At 41.9% G+C, this 16,282-nt stretch overlaps 1 protein-coding gene across 3 annotated transcripts; it reads right to left on the bottom strand.

Moving 5' to 3' along the window:
* Positions 1–634: 634 nt before the first annotated feature.
* Positions 635–15,410, bottom strand: HSF2 (heat shock transcription factor 2). Of its 3 annotated transcripts, XM_033143708.1 has the most exons (13): positions 15,242–15,409; positions 11,128–11,236; positions 10,017–10,144; positions 9,002–9,126; positions 7,520–7,595; positions 6,768–6,829; positions 6,557–6,641; positions 5,575–5,720; positions 3,729–3,992; positions 2,606–2,711; positions 2,246–2,299; positions 1,588–1,672; positions 635–1,337 (listed from the first exon to the last, which is right to left on the bottom strand). In XM_033143708.1, the coding sequence occupies exons 1-13, from the start codon at positions 15,368–15,370 to the stop codon at positions 1,051–1,053; spliced, it is 1,656 nt and encodes a 551-aa protein (XP_032999599.1). In that variant the 5' UTR covers positions 15,371–15,409; the 3' UTR covers positions 635–1,050. The 3 variants fall into 3 exon arrangements, with proteins under 3 accessions (XP_032999599.1, XP_032999600.1, XP_032999601.1); XM_033143709.1 differs by lacking the exon at positions 2,246–2,299; XM_033143710.1 differs by lacking the exons at positions 635–1,337; positions 1,588–1,672; positions 2,606–2,711 and having other exon boundaries at positions 2,269–2,299; positions 15,242–15,410.
* Positions 15,411–16,282: the final 872 nt, after the last annotated feature.

Here is a 16,282-nt window from a genome sequence, read left to right as displayed (position 1 = left end):
AAAGGTATTACAGTGCAGCTATTTTACTCTTTTATCGTTTGTGTCCATTGCCGGCAGTGGATTTGTACCTGGAAAATCCCAAGTCTACATAACGCAGAAACTATTAGGTGTTTTGCATAGTTTGTGTGTTGGAAATCTTCAAATACTGTGCTTTGCTGCTTGAATGAGAAGGTACAGTTCTGGTTTGCTTTTCCTTAAGGATTGCACAGCTGACAGAATAGTTGTTTCAGCTGTAGCAGCACTGCTGTGCATTACTGAGTATCAGTGGTGAATTTCTATCTATATATATATTTAATGGCTGACTTAGGTTCAACATGAATGCAATTTCAAGGTAGCTTTAATATTTAGTCATTTTGTGTGTATGCTATAATTTAGTAAACATTCAGAAAAGATGGGTTTAGGTCTTGTTTTGATTTTTTCATCCAATATGGCTATAGGCCATACATTTTCATAGTACTGGATACACTTCCTCTAGCCTGCTCCTGAAAATCCCCTTTAATAAAGAACACATTCACAGAAAACCCCCAACCCATTCAACAGCATTTGTGCCTATGGGGTGAAGCAAGTAGTGGATACTTTTACGACTATGAAATTAAGATGGGCACTTGTCAATTCAATGAAGCACTGTATTCAGTTCTGGTCCCCTAACACAGTTTTATTTAAACAAAGTTGTAAAAATAGAAAACAAAGTACAGAAGAATTAAACTCTGAGTGCTATGACCTCCATCCAGAGTTACTTATTTACTTGTGTATGTCATACATTAGGACTAAAAGTGAACAAGAAAAACCGCAAGTGGCTAATACAAAGCATCCAATTACCTGGCATATTCTGAATATATAATTCCAAATATGACAGCACTTGAATGAACTCATTGTGAACTGTTGATGGTTTGTATAAATGTTTAAACTGCTCTTTTGAGACCCGAGTTTTGGGGAAAGTGATAGAACAAACTGTTTAAGGTTCCACAGTAGCTGCTCACAAAATGCCATTTACAAAAGATAGATCCCAAACAATAGCCTCAATAAATAGTTTGCTTTAACTCTCTCATTTTAGTTGTTCAGCAGTGGCATATCAGTGTCCATTGGCACAGGAGCAAGTTCACACAAATAAAATAGTGTAGCTTCACTAGCTTCTGCTTCTGTCAGTGGCTCCAGACGAACCAGTTTGCTTTGGGTTGGTTGAGGATCCAGACCACTTTCCAGCAGTTCATCCACTTCTATTGGTTTATCCACAGAAGATACTGATTCAGGTGTTATATTTGCATTCTCCACTGAGCCTGGATTTCCATCAAGGAATGCAAGTAGGGGAAAGGCAGTATACTGAATGAGCTGTTTATCTGCAGGACAAGAAACAAACCAAACCAAAATAATTACTCAACTGCTCTATATTCCTATAGAAAAGGCTAAAGGATGAAGAGAAACTTGTGCAATGTACAGCACAACTACAACTCACTTTCCAAACATACTGGGTATACGTTAGTTAACATATATTTTATTCCTTTCGTGTTTAAAATAAGGGTATTTATGAATGCAGGTTAAATTATACCCAATCTACTTTTCTAAAACTAAGAGAACTTGCATATCAACCTGATTTGGGGTCAGAATTAGGCACATCTTGTGTAGATGGTTCAGCACTATTAGTCTTCATAGTTTCAATTCCCTTTGTCTCCACCTTAAAAGCAAGCATGGTTACAAAAATCAGATGACTTTGTACTAATTTTTTTTAGGAACAGAGAAAACATTTGTCTAGAAGATAACTGCTACAAGCAAATGCTCAGGAACTTATCTAGCAGCTGGGACACAGGAGTGTTAGAAATCTAGACTGTCGCCATGGGTATATCCACCCAATCACATTCAAATTTTACTCTAGAAAGTATGTCTAAAATAATGATGCAAATCTTCCATTTCAAAACCAGTTCTTAGCCTGTGCTTTTCGCCCTCTTTTGAATGCTACATGTACTTTAATAACTTTTAAAAATACTGATGTGTTAAACTGATGTTCCTGCCAGCATGTGCTGCCCCCCAATATAGAACTTGAAAACTTAAGATGCACATGTGTAATTTTTCAAAATGCAGAAAAAAAATCTGGAAAGCACAAAAAGGAAAACAGCTGCATCCTTAAATAATGTCTCAATATCAGACTTGTTAATATTTGTTTTAACATTTTGTGTGCCTTAACATGCTATGCAACTGGATTAATTAGACAACTGGCCATTGACATTAGCTGTGCTACTTTAAAACTTACTTTTGTACTATTGATATGACCTGTAGGATTCATCTGCACGGAACTTGAAAAAAGCTGGACAAGACAAAATGTACATCAAGTTTTAAAATTCTATATTCTAGATATAAATTGGGTGACTTATAAACCGAACTACTCTTTTGTGCCTGAAATAGCCACAAATAGAAATGTTCTGCACAAATCCTCAAGCACAAACTATTATTCTGCTGCTCTCTGAAACTGCAGTCTCAAGCTGTTATTAATATAGACCTTTTAAGGTATAACATTTTAAAAATGCAAATTTATTTTTCTTATACAAAATCTTTGTAAAGCCAAATTTGTGAGGAAAATAAGAAGTAAAAAGAAAATAGTGTTAATATTTACATCAACCAGGAGATCTGGATCTATGCTGAACTGTCGTCCTGACAACATGGCCTGGAAATCCTCTAAACTGCAATCAATGCTCTCAAGATAATCCAGAAGTTCCACCCTAAAGGAGTGCAAGAAAACCCCATGAAATTCTAGCTTTTCTGAGAAATGTTTTGTAGAAATGAATCAAAGTGCAGAAGAAAAATGAAGGTAAAGAGGACAACCGCTAGGATTATTTGGAATTCAACAGGTAGAGTATAATTCTAGGTATCTGCAAGTGATACATGATGTTGAGCAGGGGTATATAGTGGATCAAGCCTGCATTGATTCTACAGAAGACCACTAGTCTTTCATTAAACACTAAGCATGAGATTATTCAGTATTAAAAAAGGAAACGAGCATCTACTCTAAAAGCCATCTGTACCTTTACTACTGAATCCAAAACTGAGGAATACTGAAGAAATATTAATTTGATTTATATACCACCCTTTATTCAAAAGATCCCAGGGCAGTGTACAACATTAAAAACATATTTTAGGTAAAGGTAAAGGGACCCCCGACAGTTGAGTCCAGTCACGAACGACTCTGAGGTTGCGGCACTCATCTCTTTACTGGCTAAGCATAAAAAAATATATACAAAGCATAATAATAGACATAATAACAGTCTCCCTCTCCATAACAGGCCACAGATTATTTAATACCCAAAGGTAAAGAGGTATGTTTTTGCTTGGTGCCTAAAGACATATAATGATGGCACCAGGCAAGCATTTCTGGGGGCGGCATTCCACAGATGGGGAGCCACCACAGAAAATGCCTATTCTTGTGTTGCTACTCTGAACATCTTGGGGAAGGGAGACAGAGAAGGGCCTTGGATGACATGCACAGGGTCCAGGTTGGTTTGTATGGGGAGAGGCGGTCCTTAAGGTACTGAGGTCCTGAGCTGTGTAAGGCTTTATATGGGTCAGCACCAGCACTTAGAATTGGGAAACATTGGAATCTCACCCACTATGCCATTTTCAGAAAGCAACAAATCAGAGAAGTAGTGCAAATTTAAATACTCATGTAGCTCTTCTTGAAGCTCTTAAAAAAAGAGAAAACAAGTGTGAACTTTAAAGATGATTTGAAGAATGTGACTCACTTTCCAAGAAGATTGATATTTTGTGAAATTACTCCATTCTCACTGAGTATTGAATCCATCATTGAGACTGGGTCTTCTGCTGTTAAGGTTGACTGGCTGTTTAACTGAACAGCACCAGACATTAATGGGCTTGCACCATAAGGGGAAGGACTGACAGAATCACTGGATGGAATTGTGGCTGGTTCAGCAGTTGTATTTTCATGAATTATAGGAGCATAGTCATCCTCATTGTCATCTTCGACTATTACAATGTCAGGACTATAACTGCAATACATATATAAAATGTGATTAAAGAGAAGCAGCACCCACCACCTTTCCTTTGCAGCTCATATTAACGTAGAGAACAGCTAATAAACTGCTGCCCTTGTTATGAGCTACATAATGCTATTGTTTTGCACTTCCTTAAATGCTCAAATGCTGAGAATACCAGTACATTTCTTTTCTTTTTTGGAGGAAGGGTAGAAGAGGGAAGTACCTGTTTGCTGGGGTCCAGGGAAAGAGAAGAGAGGTAACCTCTTCCAAATGAAATGTGGCTAGGATGGCAGGTGGTAGCATATTTTAAATGTCTTTTTTTAATCCAGCCCCCAGGAATCTGCTCCAACATACCCCATTTTGTCCTATACTGCTGGGAGTATATGCTTGTGGAGCTTTTTGTGAGTGTGCATCAGGGAGACGGTAAAGGGACCTCTGACCATTAGGTCCAGTCGTGTCCGACTCTGGGGTTGTGGTGCTCATTTCGCTTTACTGGCCGAGGGAGCCGGCGTACGGCTTCCAGATCATATGGCCAGCATGACTAAGCCGCTTCTGGCGAACCAGAGCAGTGCACGGAAATGTTGTTTACCTTCCCGCCGGAGCGGTACCTATTTATCTACTTGCACTTCGTGCTTTTGAACTGCTAGATGGGCAGGAGCTGGGACCGAGCAACGGGAACTCACCCAATCGCGGGGATTCGAACCGCCAACCTTCTGATCGGCAAGCCCTAGGCTCTGTGATTTAACCCACAGCGCCACCTGCATCCCTAGGGAGACTGTAGCAGGTGTTATATTAAATCCCACAGCAAAGCTACACTCACTCTACGATTACTACTACTACTACTACTACTAATAAATTATTTATACCCTGCCCTCCCTGGGCTCAGGGCAGCTAACATCAAAGTATGATACATTAAAAATAAACAGTTGTTTAAAATACAGCTTAAAATAAAATAAAATACAGCTTAGAATAAAATCAGATGGCAACCCATGGATTATAACTATAGGGGATGGGAACACTGAGTGCTCACCAGGCCCAACTGTTTGTGCTGGTCTTATAAGAGCCGGTGGAAAGGCTTAGGGCAGCCACTTATATACGGCGTCTTATATCAACAACAAAAAAGGGTGTATGTGTGTGTCAGACTGGACCCCACCATAGGCCTGTCGGAACAGCTCCGTCTTACAGGTCCTGCAGAAAGCTGTCAAATCCCGCAGGGCCCTGGTCTCTTGCGACAGAGCGTTCCACCAGGCCAGTCTAACCTCCTTGAGGCCTGGGACCTCCAAGGTGTTATTGTTTGTGGACCATAAGGTCCTCGGTGGGGCATACCAGCAGAGGCAGTCCATACGCTTTAGGATGGCTCCCTTAAGCTTATATCTTTCATCAGTTACCTTTCAGAACAATTTTGATTTAATGTTAATATTTATAGACTAACCTATTGGATATATTGGATCTTATCTTTTGATTACATAGGTATCTTGGTATCTACACAAGACCTGGAGGGTCAAACTACCAAGTAAGATATGGACGTAATTTCTGTAGGTCAGTGTGCCTGAGGATATTTAATTCCAATTATATACTAAATGTTTTTTCTCACTTTGAATCTGAAGCAGCATCTTCACTGCTTTCTGGAGTAACTGGAGGCTTTTCTTCTTCACCAATATCATCAGTGATATCATAAATAATAATATCGTCTGACAGCTGTTCTCTCTGCTTTAAGCCATCAGTCCTGCTGTGCGGTACCTGCCCATTTACAAGAACCAAAACAGTGTCATAATGATTTTTTTAAAAATTTAAATCAACCATAAATTGAAACCAATTTAGATTTATAAATCATCAAGAATTCAGACATCATACTAAACAAACAACATTTAGGAAGAAAATTATACAATTTCCAAATGATCCGTCTTGACAAATGTAAAAAGCAGCTTAAAATGAGAATCTGGAGAAACCACCCTGCCCTTAACTTTGTAAGGTGAAGGTGAAACAGTAAGTACAGTTCTGAACAAAAGTTGCCATCCTAATTAGGAAGTTTGTGTGTATGTACACAATAAAGGGGGGGGGAATACTTTTTCACAATCAATGTGGGCATTTGAGGGTTCAAGATGAATGGAAGAAAGTTACAACATATTGATATAATTTGTGGGAGAAGATGCAGAAAGAAAGCAAAATCTGTACAATGTGTACAGACAAGACTTCTTCAGATTGTGTTTAAGGAAAAAAATAGCTCCTACATCAATGATACCTGTTCTTTTAGCTGAATATTTTGCCCTGTTTCCTCCCTGTTTAGCTTATCTAAACTAAACAATAATCTGACAATGCAGTATTGGGTGTAAATGCTATGGAAAAGCATCACTTGGTGCCCCCTCCCTTTCTGTCAACAGCATTCTTGGTACCTTACTGCTATATGCCTGATCTATTTTCACTCCATATAAAGGAGAACAGTCAACACAAGTACTATGTGAATAATGATTACTGTACTCTTTTGCATGGGGAATATTGTATTTCTCTATCCAACCAAGCAGTGATTCTGTCCATTTTTTAATACTTTCCTTAAGTATATTTCAGAATTAACTCACATGATGTTTGTTTTCTGCTGGTTCTTTGACTATCTGCTGGAATATGTTGGACTTCGGTGTCCCATTAGTATTCAAAAGCAATGGGCTAAATCATAAAAGAAAAAAAAGATTTTTAAAAAACACAAGGATTTAAATTTATGCTTCTAGAAACACTATATATTCACAAAATAAACCTGTGTTACAATTCCAGTATCATCAACCTGATACTTACCGTTTTCGTTTCAAACTCACAAGTTGGTTATTCTGAACAAGGGTGACAATGAACTGTACAATCTGCAGAGAAAGACAGAAGGTTGCCTTCAGAAAAATCCTACACACAATTAGGAGCAAGTTCAACTGAACTCAACAGTTCAATTTTATTTTTATGGTACTATACACACTCAAGTAGGCTAGAATTAAAGCCTGAAATATCAAATGCTTAGAGTCACTTTCCTAATAGGAAAGTTAAGGACAAGAGGATTTAGAGGTCTGGGTGTCATTCTGATGTAGAGGTAATAGTGCAAAGCCCTAAACAGCCTAATTTTTGTATGTTTAGATATCAGATTTGTCTAAAAACAATTTAAAAATTCTAAGAAATTAATGTATACAGATGGAACTTAAAGGCATTCAAAATATAAAACATGGAGTTCTGTAAGTTTTATATTATGTGTATATCCCTGCCTTTAATCTCTTAACCATTTGTTATACAATTTTAACAAAATTAGATTAATGCCCTTTACATTTCATGCTACCATATCCTGAACAGATCTGAGCTTTTTGCCACTCACTATCCAATTTATCTCCGAAAAGATAATTTCAAGCTTTACTGAATTCTTGCAAGTCACCTACCATTCAACCTACCAATTTCCACTAAAACCCCTTCCCCTTTACAATACACAAAGTTTACTGCTTCCCTTCCAATTTTGCACTGCATTTATAGATGACTTTAAATTATTCTTCTGAAGGAAGAAGTTACATAATTACCTTTCGAATAACTTGCTGTTGCTGCAGATGTTTTGCTCTCAGTTCTGCTACCTCCCGCCAGAGAGATTCATTTTCTCTGTTTCAAAATATTTACAGTCAATATAAGGATTACTAACTGACCTAGATAAAGGTAAAAAGTTAAAGGACCCCTGGACGGTTAAGTCCAGTCAAAGGTGACTATTGGGTGTGGCGCTCATCTTGTTTCAGGCCAAGGAGGCAAGCGTTTGTCCACAGAAAGCTTTCTGAGTCATGTGGCCACCATGACTAAACCACTTCTGGTGCAACAGGACACCGTGAGACAAGCTAGAGTCAGGGCCGTCTTAAGAAGATCTGCCGCCCTGGCGCGGCTATCCCTCCGCCGCCCCCACCATGCCGCCTCTCCGCCGCCTCCCTCCCGCGCTTGCCGCCCCTTGGGAGGGGGGTGGACGAGCGGGGGATGAGGGGTGTGGCGCTGGAGCAGCGCGGGGCTCTGTGCGCCCTTCCAGCGCTTCCAGGAAGGGAGGCGAGGGGGGCCGGCTCGCGCTCCCGTGCTCCGCGGGGCAGCCGGATGGCGCAGCGCAGCCGGGCAGCTCGCGCTGCGCCGGGCAGCTGGAGGGCGTGGCGTGGCCGGCCAGCTCCCTTGCTCCGCTGGGCAGTTGGAGGGTGCTGCCGGCAGGCGCTGCCAGCGGGGCTGGAGGGCGGAGGCGCCCTCCAGGCCATTGCACCATGGTGCGCCGCGCCACCAGCCCCAATGGATGAGACGGCTCTGGCCAGAGTGCACGGAAACAGTTTACTTTCCCGCCACAGCGGTACCTATTTATCTACTTGCAATGGTGTGCTTTCCAACTGTTAGGTTGGCAGAAGCTAGGACAGAGCAATGGGAGCTCACCCCATTGCACATTTTTGAACTGCCGGCCTTCTAATCGGCTAGCTCAAGAAGCTCAGTGGTTTCAACCATGGCACCACCCGCACCCTAATAACTGACCTAGTGAAACTTGGAACTGTAATTATACCTTATTGTTAACTAAGCCAAAATGTATATAATTAAAATAATCACATATTCATGCTTATTCCCACCCCCTTTCCTATTTTAGATTGTGAATTCATTGAAACAGGGACCTGTCACACCTCTTCTTTGTAATACAAAATACACAAAGACAGCACTATAGGGAGTACTCAGTTGCTTTACTCAGAACAGACCCATTGAAATGGAAGACCTATAGTCATGGCCATTAATTTCAATGCATCTACTCAGAGTAACACTTAGGTGAATACCAGCCTTAATAAACTGTTTCCTTAAATGTGCCATAAACCCACCAGTAATAATATAAATGATAATGATGATAATAAAAATAATAGTAATAGTAATAAATACCCCGCCCATCTGGCTGGGTTTCCCCAGCCACTCTGGGCAGCTTACAACATATCTAGAAACAGTTTTTGATGAACTAGTAGTCTTTCATACTCTTCCTCCTGAAAAATCAAGCTAGAAATCTCATTTACCTCTTCAGAGCAGATAGCCTGGATTCAATAGTCTCTTGTTTACTTTGAACCTTCTGAGCACTGCTTATGATTTTAGACAGATCTTCCTGACGAATTTTATTTTCTTCAGGCCTTGAAGAAGAAACCTGTAAGAATTATCATCACAGATTTAAGTTAACAGGTTACTTTTAAAAATATGGATTACAGTGACTATTTAACTGATGATTAAGGTTTTGCTCTGAATCCATGCAGCTTTGTACTTCTGCTTTCAATTAACAAAAATGTACACATGGATGGATTCTGCAAAATCATGTAGGGATCATATCTGAAAATGAACTAAATAAAAACAATGCTGAGTTCAAATAATTCAGAAGGAATAAAAAGGTAAGTGCTATGTATGTATGTATGATTATTATTAATAAAATTTCTACACCGCCCTTCACCATAGGGCAAAAAGGTCAAAAGAACAATGGAGGGATATTCAAGCTGGGTGGTCAGGGCTCCTAAGAAAATAGGTTAGATCATGGCCTTGTTCCATCTCTTACAGAGAATTCCCTTTTCACCCAGATGCTTACCAAAGCTACATAATGCAGGTATCATAGCAAATAAGTAGCAACTGAAGAAATAATGCAAGCATTCCATGAGGTCAGATGACAAAATTTGCAAGCATAGGGGATGGAAGAAGTGGGGTTTGTAAAAAGGAGGAGAAAAAGTGTGGAAGGTAAGCACAAAGAATGGCGATCCCCCTTTGTTGAAGCCATATTTTAGGTTACAGTAAGCCATCCTTGATCTGTAATTCTAGGTCCTAAAGTGACTGAAAGCTTGCATGCACTGCAGTTGTTTTGAACTGTTGCACAGCAGTCTTGTTGGCATGTGCACTGCTTTGTACTCAGTAAAACTGAATTGTACCTTTCCTTTTTTGCAATCTAGATTTATGTTCTCACTAACACTATCTGTAAGATCCTGGCAAACCCTCACATGGATCTACGTCAGTGGTTACAGAAGGTTCAAAGCTTCCACACTCCCTTTCACTAACCTTTCTTTTAATGTGCTCCAGTAAGTCTTCCCGTCCTTGCTTGAAGTAGGGGTGTTGGAATTCAACAGGGCCATCTCTTTCCAATTTGACAATGCCAGAGTCAACATGGACTACCTTACGGAAACCATCTGAAAAGAATAAACCAACTATGAAAAAGCCTACTGGAATAATCAAGGCTACAATCCTCATTCAGTTGAGTGAAAAAATGTTGCTGTCTTTCTGCAGGTAACAGCACCACCTATTCACACTTCTTTTGCCTTTACTGAAAGCTATTCTGTTACAAGCTGCCCTTCATTTGTGCAAGTTTCTGTGTGACTAACCCCAGGTGCATTATCAACCTATGTAGGATCCCATTTTGTTTCCCTTCCAGCCTTATTGGTCCCGGGTTTTATCTTGGGATGACAAGGCCATTCTCATAAGAACGCTGGAAGGCAGAATAGCAAAGTCAACCACAGCCTTAATGTAATAGTACTATGAAGGCTATACCTAGAGTTTTAGTTTTAAAGTGCCACTTAAAATATGACATACACATTCAATCATCACAACGCAATGCTGTGTTACAAGATGGGTGTCCTTCCTAAAATAAGAAGATGAACTTATACTGCTACGTGTCATGTCAAAACCTGTCCCTTCTGGAAGATGATACTATCAATATCATGGGATTTCTTTTTTATAAAGCTGCCACACATGCTCTCAAAATGCTTATAAAAACCTTATTACTGGTTGCCAAACATGACTGAAGTTCACACAAAAACCAAGCTGCAGGCTCATTGCTTTGAATCAATTCTCTCTCAGCGTAAGCTGTCCTCCTCCTAGTTGAGATTCCTGTATAGATGACCCTCTGGATCCCTTCCAAGTCTACATTTCTTTGATTCACTCAATATGCAGTATGCATTCTACTTGTTTTCCCTTGCATTCCAGTCAGTGACTGTAGCTAAATGCCTTACGATACTGTTTTGTACAATAAATGATTAAAACTGAGGAATAGTTAGAATCTGTTATTACAATAAAAGGTAGAATCCATCTCAGAACTGAATTCCATGGAGTTCAATGTTTTAAATGTAGACCAGTGTATCTAAAGGTCAATATTACATATTGTTATAAAACTCACACATATTCAGCTGTCTCACAAAGCTTGCCATGTTGTTGTGCTTGAAGTACTTTGGAAGAATCTCTTTGGCAAATCTTTGTTCATCCAACACAAGGAAACTCTGTCCATTCTGCAATGAAGATCACAATCACACTCAATGCATGAATAATGTGGTTAGAAATGTAAAACAGTTTCTTAAGCATAGACTATCATTAACCAAATGAAAAACAACAAAGCCAGCGGATGTGATGGGATACCTGCCGAAGTCTTCAAAGTGAGCGGAACTGAACTTACACAACAACTTCACAAGCTCATCGAAAAAATCTGGGAGAAAGAGAGAGATCCCAGCACTTTAGGGATGCCAAAATTACCAATCTCTTTTAAAAAGGTGATAGAACAGATTATGGAAACTATCAAAGCATCTCTTTATTAGCTGCGGCCTACAAAATTCTTGCAAGGATCTTAGCAAACTGTCTCCGAACAATATCCGAGGCTACCCCTCCTGAATCCCAAAATGCTTTTCAGCCTTCTAGGGGGACAGTGTACATGATTTCCACTGCTCGACAGCTTCCAGAAAAATGCTAAGATCAAAACCAACCCCTGTATATGGCGTTTATTGACCTGACTAAGGCCTTCGACACTGTAAATCATAATGCCCTGTGGACTGTCCTTTTGAAAATCGGCTGCCCAGATAAATTTGTGAACATCTTTTGGCTCATCCATGATAATATGACTGTAACAACTGCAGATAATTGCTCTCAAAGTGAACAATTCACAGTGGGATCAGCTGTTAAACAGGGCTGTGTTATCACCCCAACTCTTATTTATTATTTTCATTGCCATGACCCTACACTGTCGAAGGGAAACTCCCCACCGGAGTAGAAATCATATATTGAACAGATGGAAAGCCATTTAATTTGAACATGCTGAAAATGAAGAGTAAGGTTACTGTAACTTCTGTCATAAAGCTTCAGCATACTGATGACAACATAGTGTGTGCACACTCAAGAGGATGACCTCCAAACCATCCTAAATATCTTCGCATAAGCTTATAAAAAGCTTGGCCTATCGCTCAACTTCCAAAAAACCAAAGTGCTGCACCAACAAGCACAAAACGACGCCTCTGCAGTGCTACAAATCCAACTCAATGGTGTAATGTTGGAAAGTGTCAATCACTTCTCCTACCTGGGCAGTTATCTTTCCACAAGGGCTGACATTGACACCGAAATCCAGCAACACCTGAGGTCTGCGAGTGCAGCTTTCTCCCAACTGAAGTGCATTGTGTTTGTGGACCGGTAAATTAGCACGGAAACCAAAATGCTTGTTTACAAAGCTATTGTACTACCAACCTTACTGTATGCTTGTGAAACATGGACCACTTATAAATGCCATCTCCAACTCCTTAAAAGATTCCATCAACTGTGTCTCCAAAATTTTTTACACATCACTTGGAAAAACAGGCGAACTAATGCCAGTACACTGGAAGAAGCAAAGATCAACAGTGTCGAAGCAATGATTCTTCAATATCAACTTCGTTGGTCAGATTGCGTATCCACAACAGTGGATGCAACTCCACTGATGCAAGTTGTATCTTGCCCCTCACTATTTTTATGCTAATCTTTGTACTGTATGTGCATACTGAAACAATGTACAGAGTGCAGCAAGATCAGGAAAATCAGGAAGAAGGGGCTAATTAAAAATGAAACCAAGAAACGAGTATCAACTGTAGAATGATTCTGTTGCACACATACCCAAGTAATATTCATTCTTATCATGGCCGAACTTAGAATATTTCAGAATCGTTATTTATATTTACATAAAAACTGAGACAAAACAAAACAAATCAAAAACATTTACAAGCTTATTTCCACAACTACTCAAGGTTACTCAGATAAAACATGAAGGAGGCAGACCATATTCCATGTTAGTATGGTATGCATGTTGCTCAGTAAGTGGAAAGTTACAAAGACGAGAATTCTTCGTTGAGAAAATATTCAAATGCTCTGGTCATGAAAGGGAGCAGCCCAAAAGGCTTATTCTTCCTACTTGTATCTCCGTGAGAAAGTCTACTTGAACAAAAGTTTCATGTGCACATTAGAGCACATGTGTAGTGTGTACATTATTGGTGGTATTGGCGTTTTTTAAAATTCTTGTTTACAAAATTAACTGCATGATTTGACCTGTTCTGCTTGTCCCCTGCAAATTTTGGGTTTCCCACTGGCGGCACCAGTGACTACACCACTGTCCTTGGTCTGTTACCTACTGCTTCCCTGTTGTAAAGCGCTTCTGCAGCATTCTTTATTGTACTACTTCCTGAAAGGTCTTTAGGAGAGAGTGGATGTTTTCAATTGTTCCCATTACCTGGATGAAGACTTGACTAAGTCACCACACCTGCAGCTTTCCACAGAAATGCTGCAAGGGAAGATGAAGAGAGATTTCCTGGACAAGCACTCAGGAAGAGCTTTTAACCTTTACTGCTAATGCCCTTTCTATATTGTTTGCCCCTTCATCTACCCATAACACCCTGGCTTTTGTTTCTTTGACAAACTGGTGTACATGACTGCACAAATTCCTGCAACTGTATCCTCAATAGAAAGTGTCCTTCCTCTTACAGAGACCAGAAATGGATGCATGGACATACAAAATGGACTGCAAATGAGCAACAGGAATGCAGTGTAAATCTTACCGCTTATATTAAGATGATTAAATAGCCTATTTTTACCTACCAAATAGTTCCTAAGCCTGGAATCAAACAAAAGAATTACGTACCTAAAACTTCATATGCTAAAAATAAAGTGTCACTGTTAGCAGGATAGGGAATGTGACACAAAAACTATGCAAAAGATGAATGCCTCCTGAGATCTGGACATTGTTTGCCTTAGGCACACAAAGACTGTCTGGAAATTGATCACCAAAGCTTTCCTACCCTGCTGTTCGAATTTGTACAAGTTCCCAGACAATCGTGATGCTTATGAAAGAGGACCTCTTCTACATTGTTACAGAAAGAGTGTAATCAACATACATCAATTTGTTCATAACAATCTCAGTTCTTTGCTTCTCACCATAAGGTTTTACTCATTCAGGTGTAAGTCCTTCCATAATTCTTGGAATTTGCCTATTTTGGGCAAAACAGAGAAGCAGTAATCTAATGACCTGCAGCCCTTTTTTTGGACCATACATGGTCTATGGAGCTACTGAACTGCCACCTCCTCTTCTCCATGTAAGCCTACCTACAGGGGAGCACTACTAGAATTAAACCTAGGGCAAGAAACTATAGCGATTTTTTAGCACTTTAGTAAATTCAAAATAATACACAAGACAGCTGTTTTGACTAAAACAGACCAACATGGAGTTGGTAAGATTCTCACGACTTAAGCATGTCCTCTTAACTCGTGCCTTTGTTTGTGTGTACACCACACGCAGGAACACCCCTCACCCTCTGGTTGCTGACTGTTTCCATACAAAGCGAACCACATCCTACATGCGAACCACCTCCGTGTTAAGGAAGCGGGTAGATACACGTGCCTACGCCAAAGCCACGTCTGGGAAGGGTCGCGCGGCACATCCTCCTCCTCCCCTTTATATTTGGCTGCCTGTCGCCTCCCTTCCCCTGGAACACTTGTTTCGCAGCTATTCGGTAGATTGGGGGGGGGGGGTCCTTGTTGCGGAAACCGAAGCGCGGCCTTCAGATTAGCGTGAGGTGGGCATACGCGGCTGCCGAAGCTTCCTTCTTCCCCCGCTCCCTCGGACGAAGGCCTCACGGGGCCCTTCGCGGGTAGGCCGCGCGAAGCCCCGGCCTCCCCCCCCCCCGCTCGTCAGGAAAACAGAAAGCGTGACCGACGCCTGGCCACGCCCCCTTCTCTCCTCTCCCCCCCCCCCAGGCCTTTTGTCCGATGGAAGGCCAAAGACGCAACACAGACGCTGAGGAGGAAGATGGGCGGCTGAGGGGAGACGGAGAGAAAAAGGGTGGGAGGGAAGGAAGCAGCGCGCGATCCATGAAACGGCGAGGGGGGGGGGGCGGGGAGACCGATCCCCTCCCTCATTCCCGCCTCCCTCCGCGCCGCGTCGCCTACCGAGCGAGGAGGCCTCGCCTCATCCCGCTCCCCTCGCCCTCCTCCTCCTCCGGAGCGCCTACCTGGCTCCAGGTGATGAGTTGGTTGCTCGGCGCGTCGCCCACCAGCGCCCAGAGCTTGCTGAGGAAGGCCGGGACTGCGGTGGCGGCGCCCGCGTTCGCCGCCGACGTTACCGGCTGCTGCTGCTTCATCTTCGCCCGCTGAGGTGTGCCCAGGGCACCGTTGTCATTCGCTACCGCTCCTAATGCATTCGCCGCCGCTCCTGCTGCTGCTACTCCTCCTCCTCCTCCTGCTGCTGCTGCTGCCTGCCCGCTCCTCCCCACCTACCCCCTCCCCCCGCAACGCGCGTGCGCACCACCCCGCACGCGCGGGTGGGGCGCCCCGCGAGTTCTTCGCCCCGCCTTTTACATAACGAGTCCACGTGCGCGGCCCTCACGTGCCACAACAGCGAGAATTCTCGCCTTTCATTGGTCGGAAAAGCGTCGGAGCGAGCGGAGGGGCTCGCGAGGTGCTCCCATTGGCTCCGGGCGCGGAATAAATAAATATATAAATCCAGAGACGGAAATTTCCACCGACGTGGAATGCAAATTTGGCGAGAGCCGTAAGCCGGCCAATCAGGGGGAGCCTCTCCAAATAAGAATGGAAGGCATCTGGGTTGGGAGACAGTGGCGTTGGAATTAGAAGCCTAGTATTTGCCACTGAAGTTGCCACGCTTCTAGTAATTCAGGTTGCGGTCCAAACTCTGCACCCGTCCAAATAGCTGGGGCGGGGTATAGCTATTGGTGACAGAAGCAGGTGCTTTGCAGCAGGGCTGGATTTAGGTTTGATGAGGCCCTAAGCTACTGAAGGCGATGGGGCCCTTTATATATCCAGCTGTCCTTTGTCAACAACAAATTGTCACTTTTTGTGTTGAATGTAAGCTATATGGTTATTTATGGACCTAATAGGTATCTAAAGCCATTTGCACATAAGAAATAGGAGCCTGCACTGTATGCTGTTGTTTTTTATCTTATATTTTGAAAATGCACACCTGGTGTTTTTTTCCTTTAATTTTTTTTTTGCGGCCCCCAAGAGAGTGGGGCCCTAAGCTATAGCTTGTTTAG

The sequence above is a fragment of the Lacerta agilis genome, chromosome 3 (genome assembly GCF_009819535.1).
Source record: "Lacerta agilis isolate rLacAgi1 chromosome 3, rLacAgi1.pri, whole genome shotgun sequence".
Lineage (NCBI taxonomy): Eukaryota > Metazoa > Chordata > Lepidosauria > Squamata > Lacertidae > Lacerta > Lacerta agilis.
The sequence above is the reverse complement of the archived record's forward strand: the minus strand, read 5'-3'. Positions and strand labels throughout refer to the sequence as shown.

Excerpts from the sequence above, each read along its gene's own strand:
- HSF2 (XM_033143708.1), bottom strand. The coding sequence starts at position 15,370 with ATGAAGCAGCAGCAGCCGGTAACGTCGGCGGCGAACGCGGGCGCCGCC. Across the intron at positions 1,673-2,245 it reads GTCATATCAATAGTACAAAA|GTGGAGACAAAGGGAATTGA; the intron begins GTAAGTTTTAAA and ends CTTGCTTTTAAG. Across the intron at positions 1,338-1,587 it reads TAATTCTGACCCCAAATCAG|ATAAACAGCTCATTCAGTAT; the intron begins GTTGATATGCAA and ends CTTGTCCTGCAG.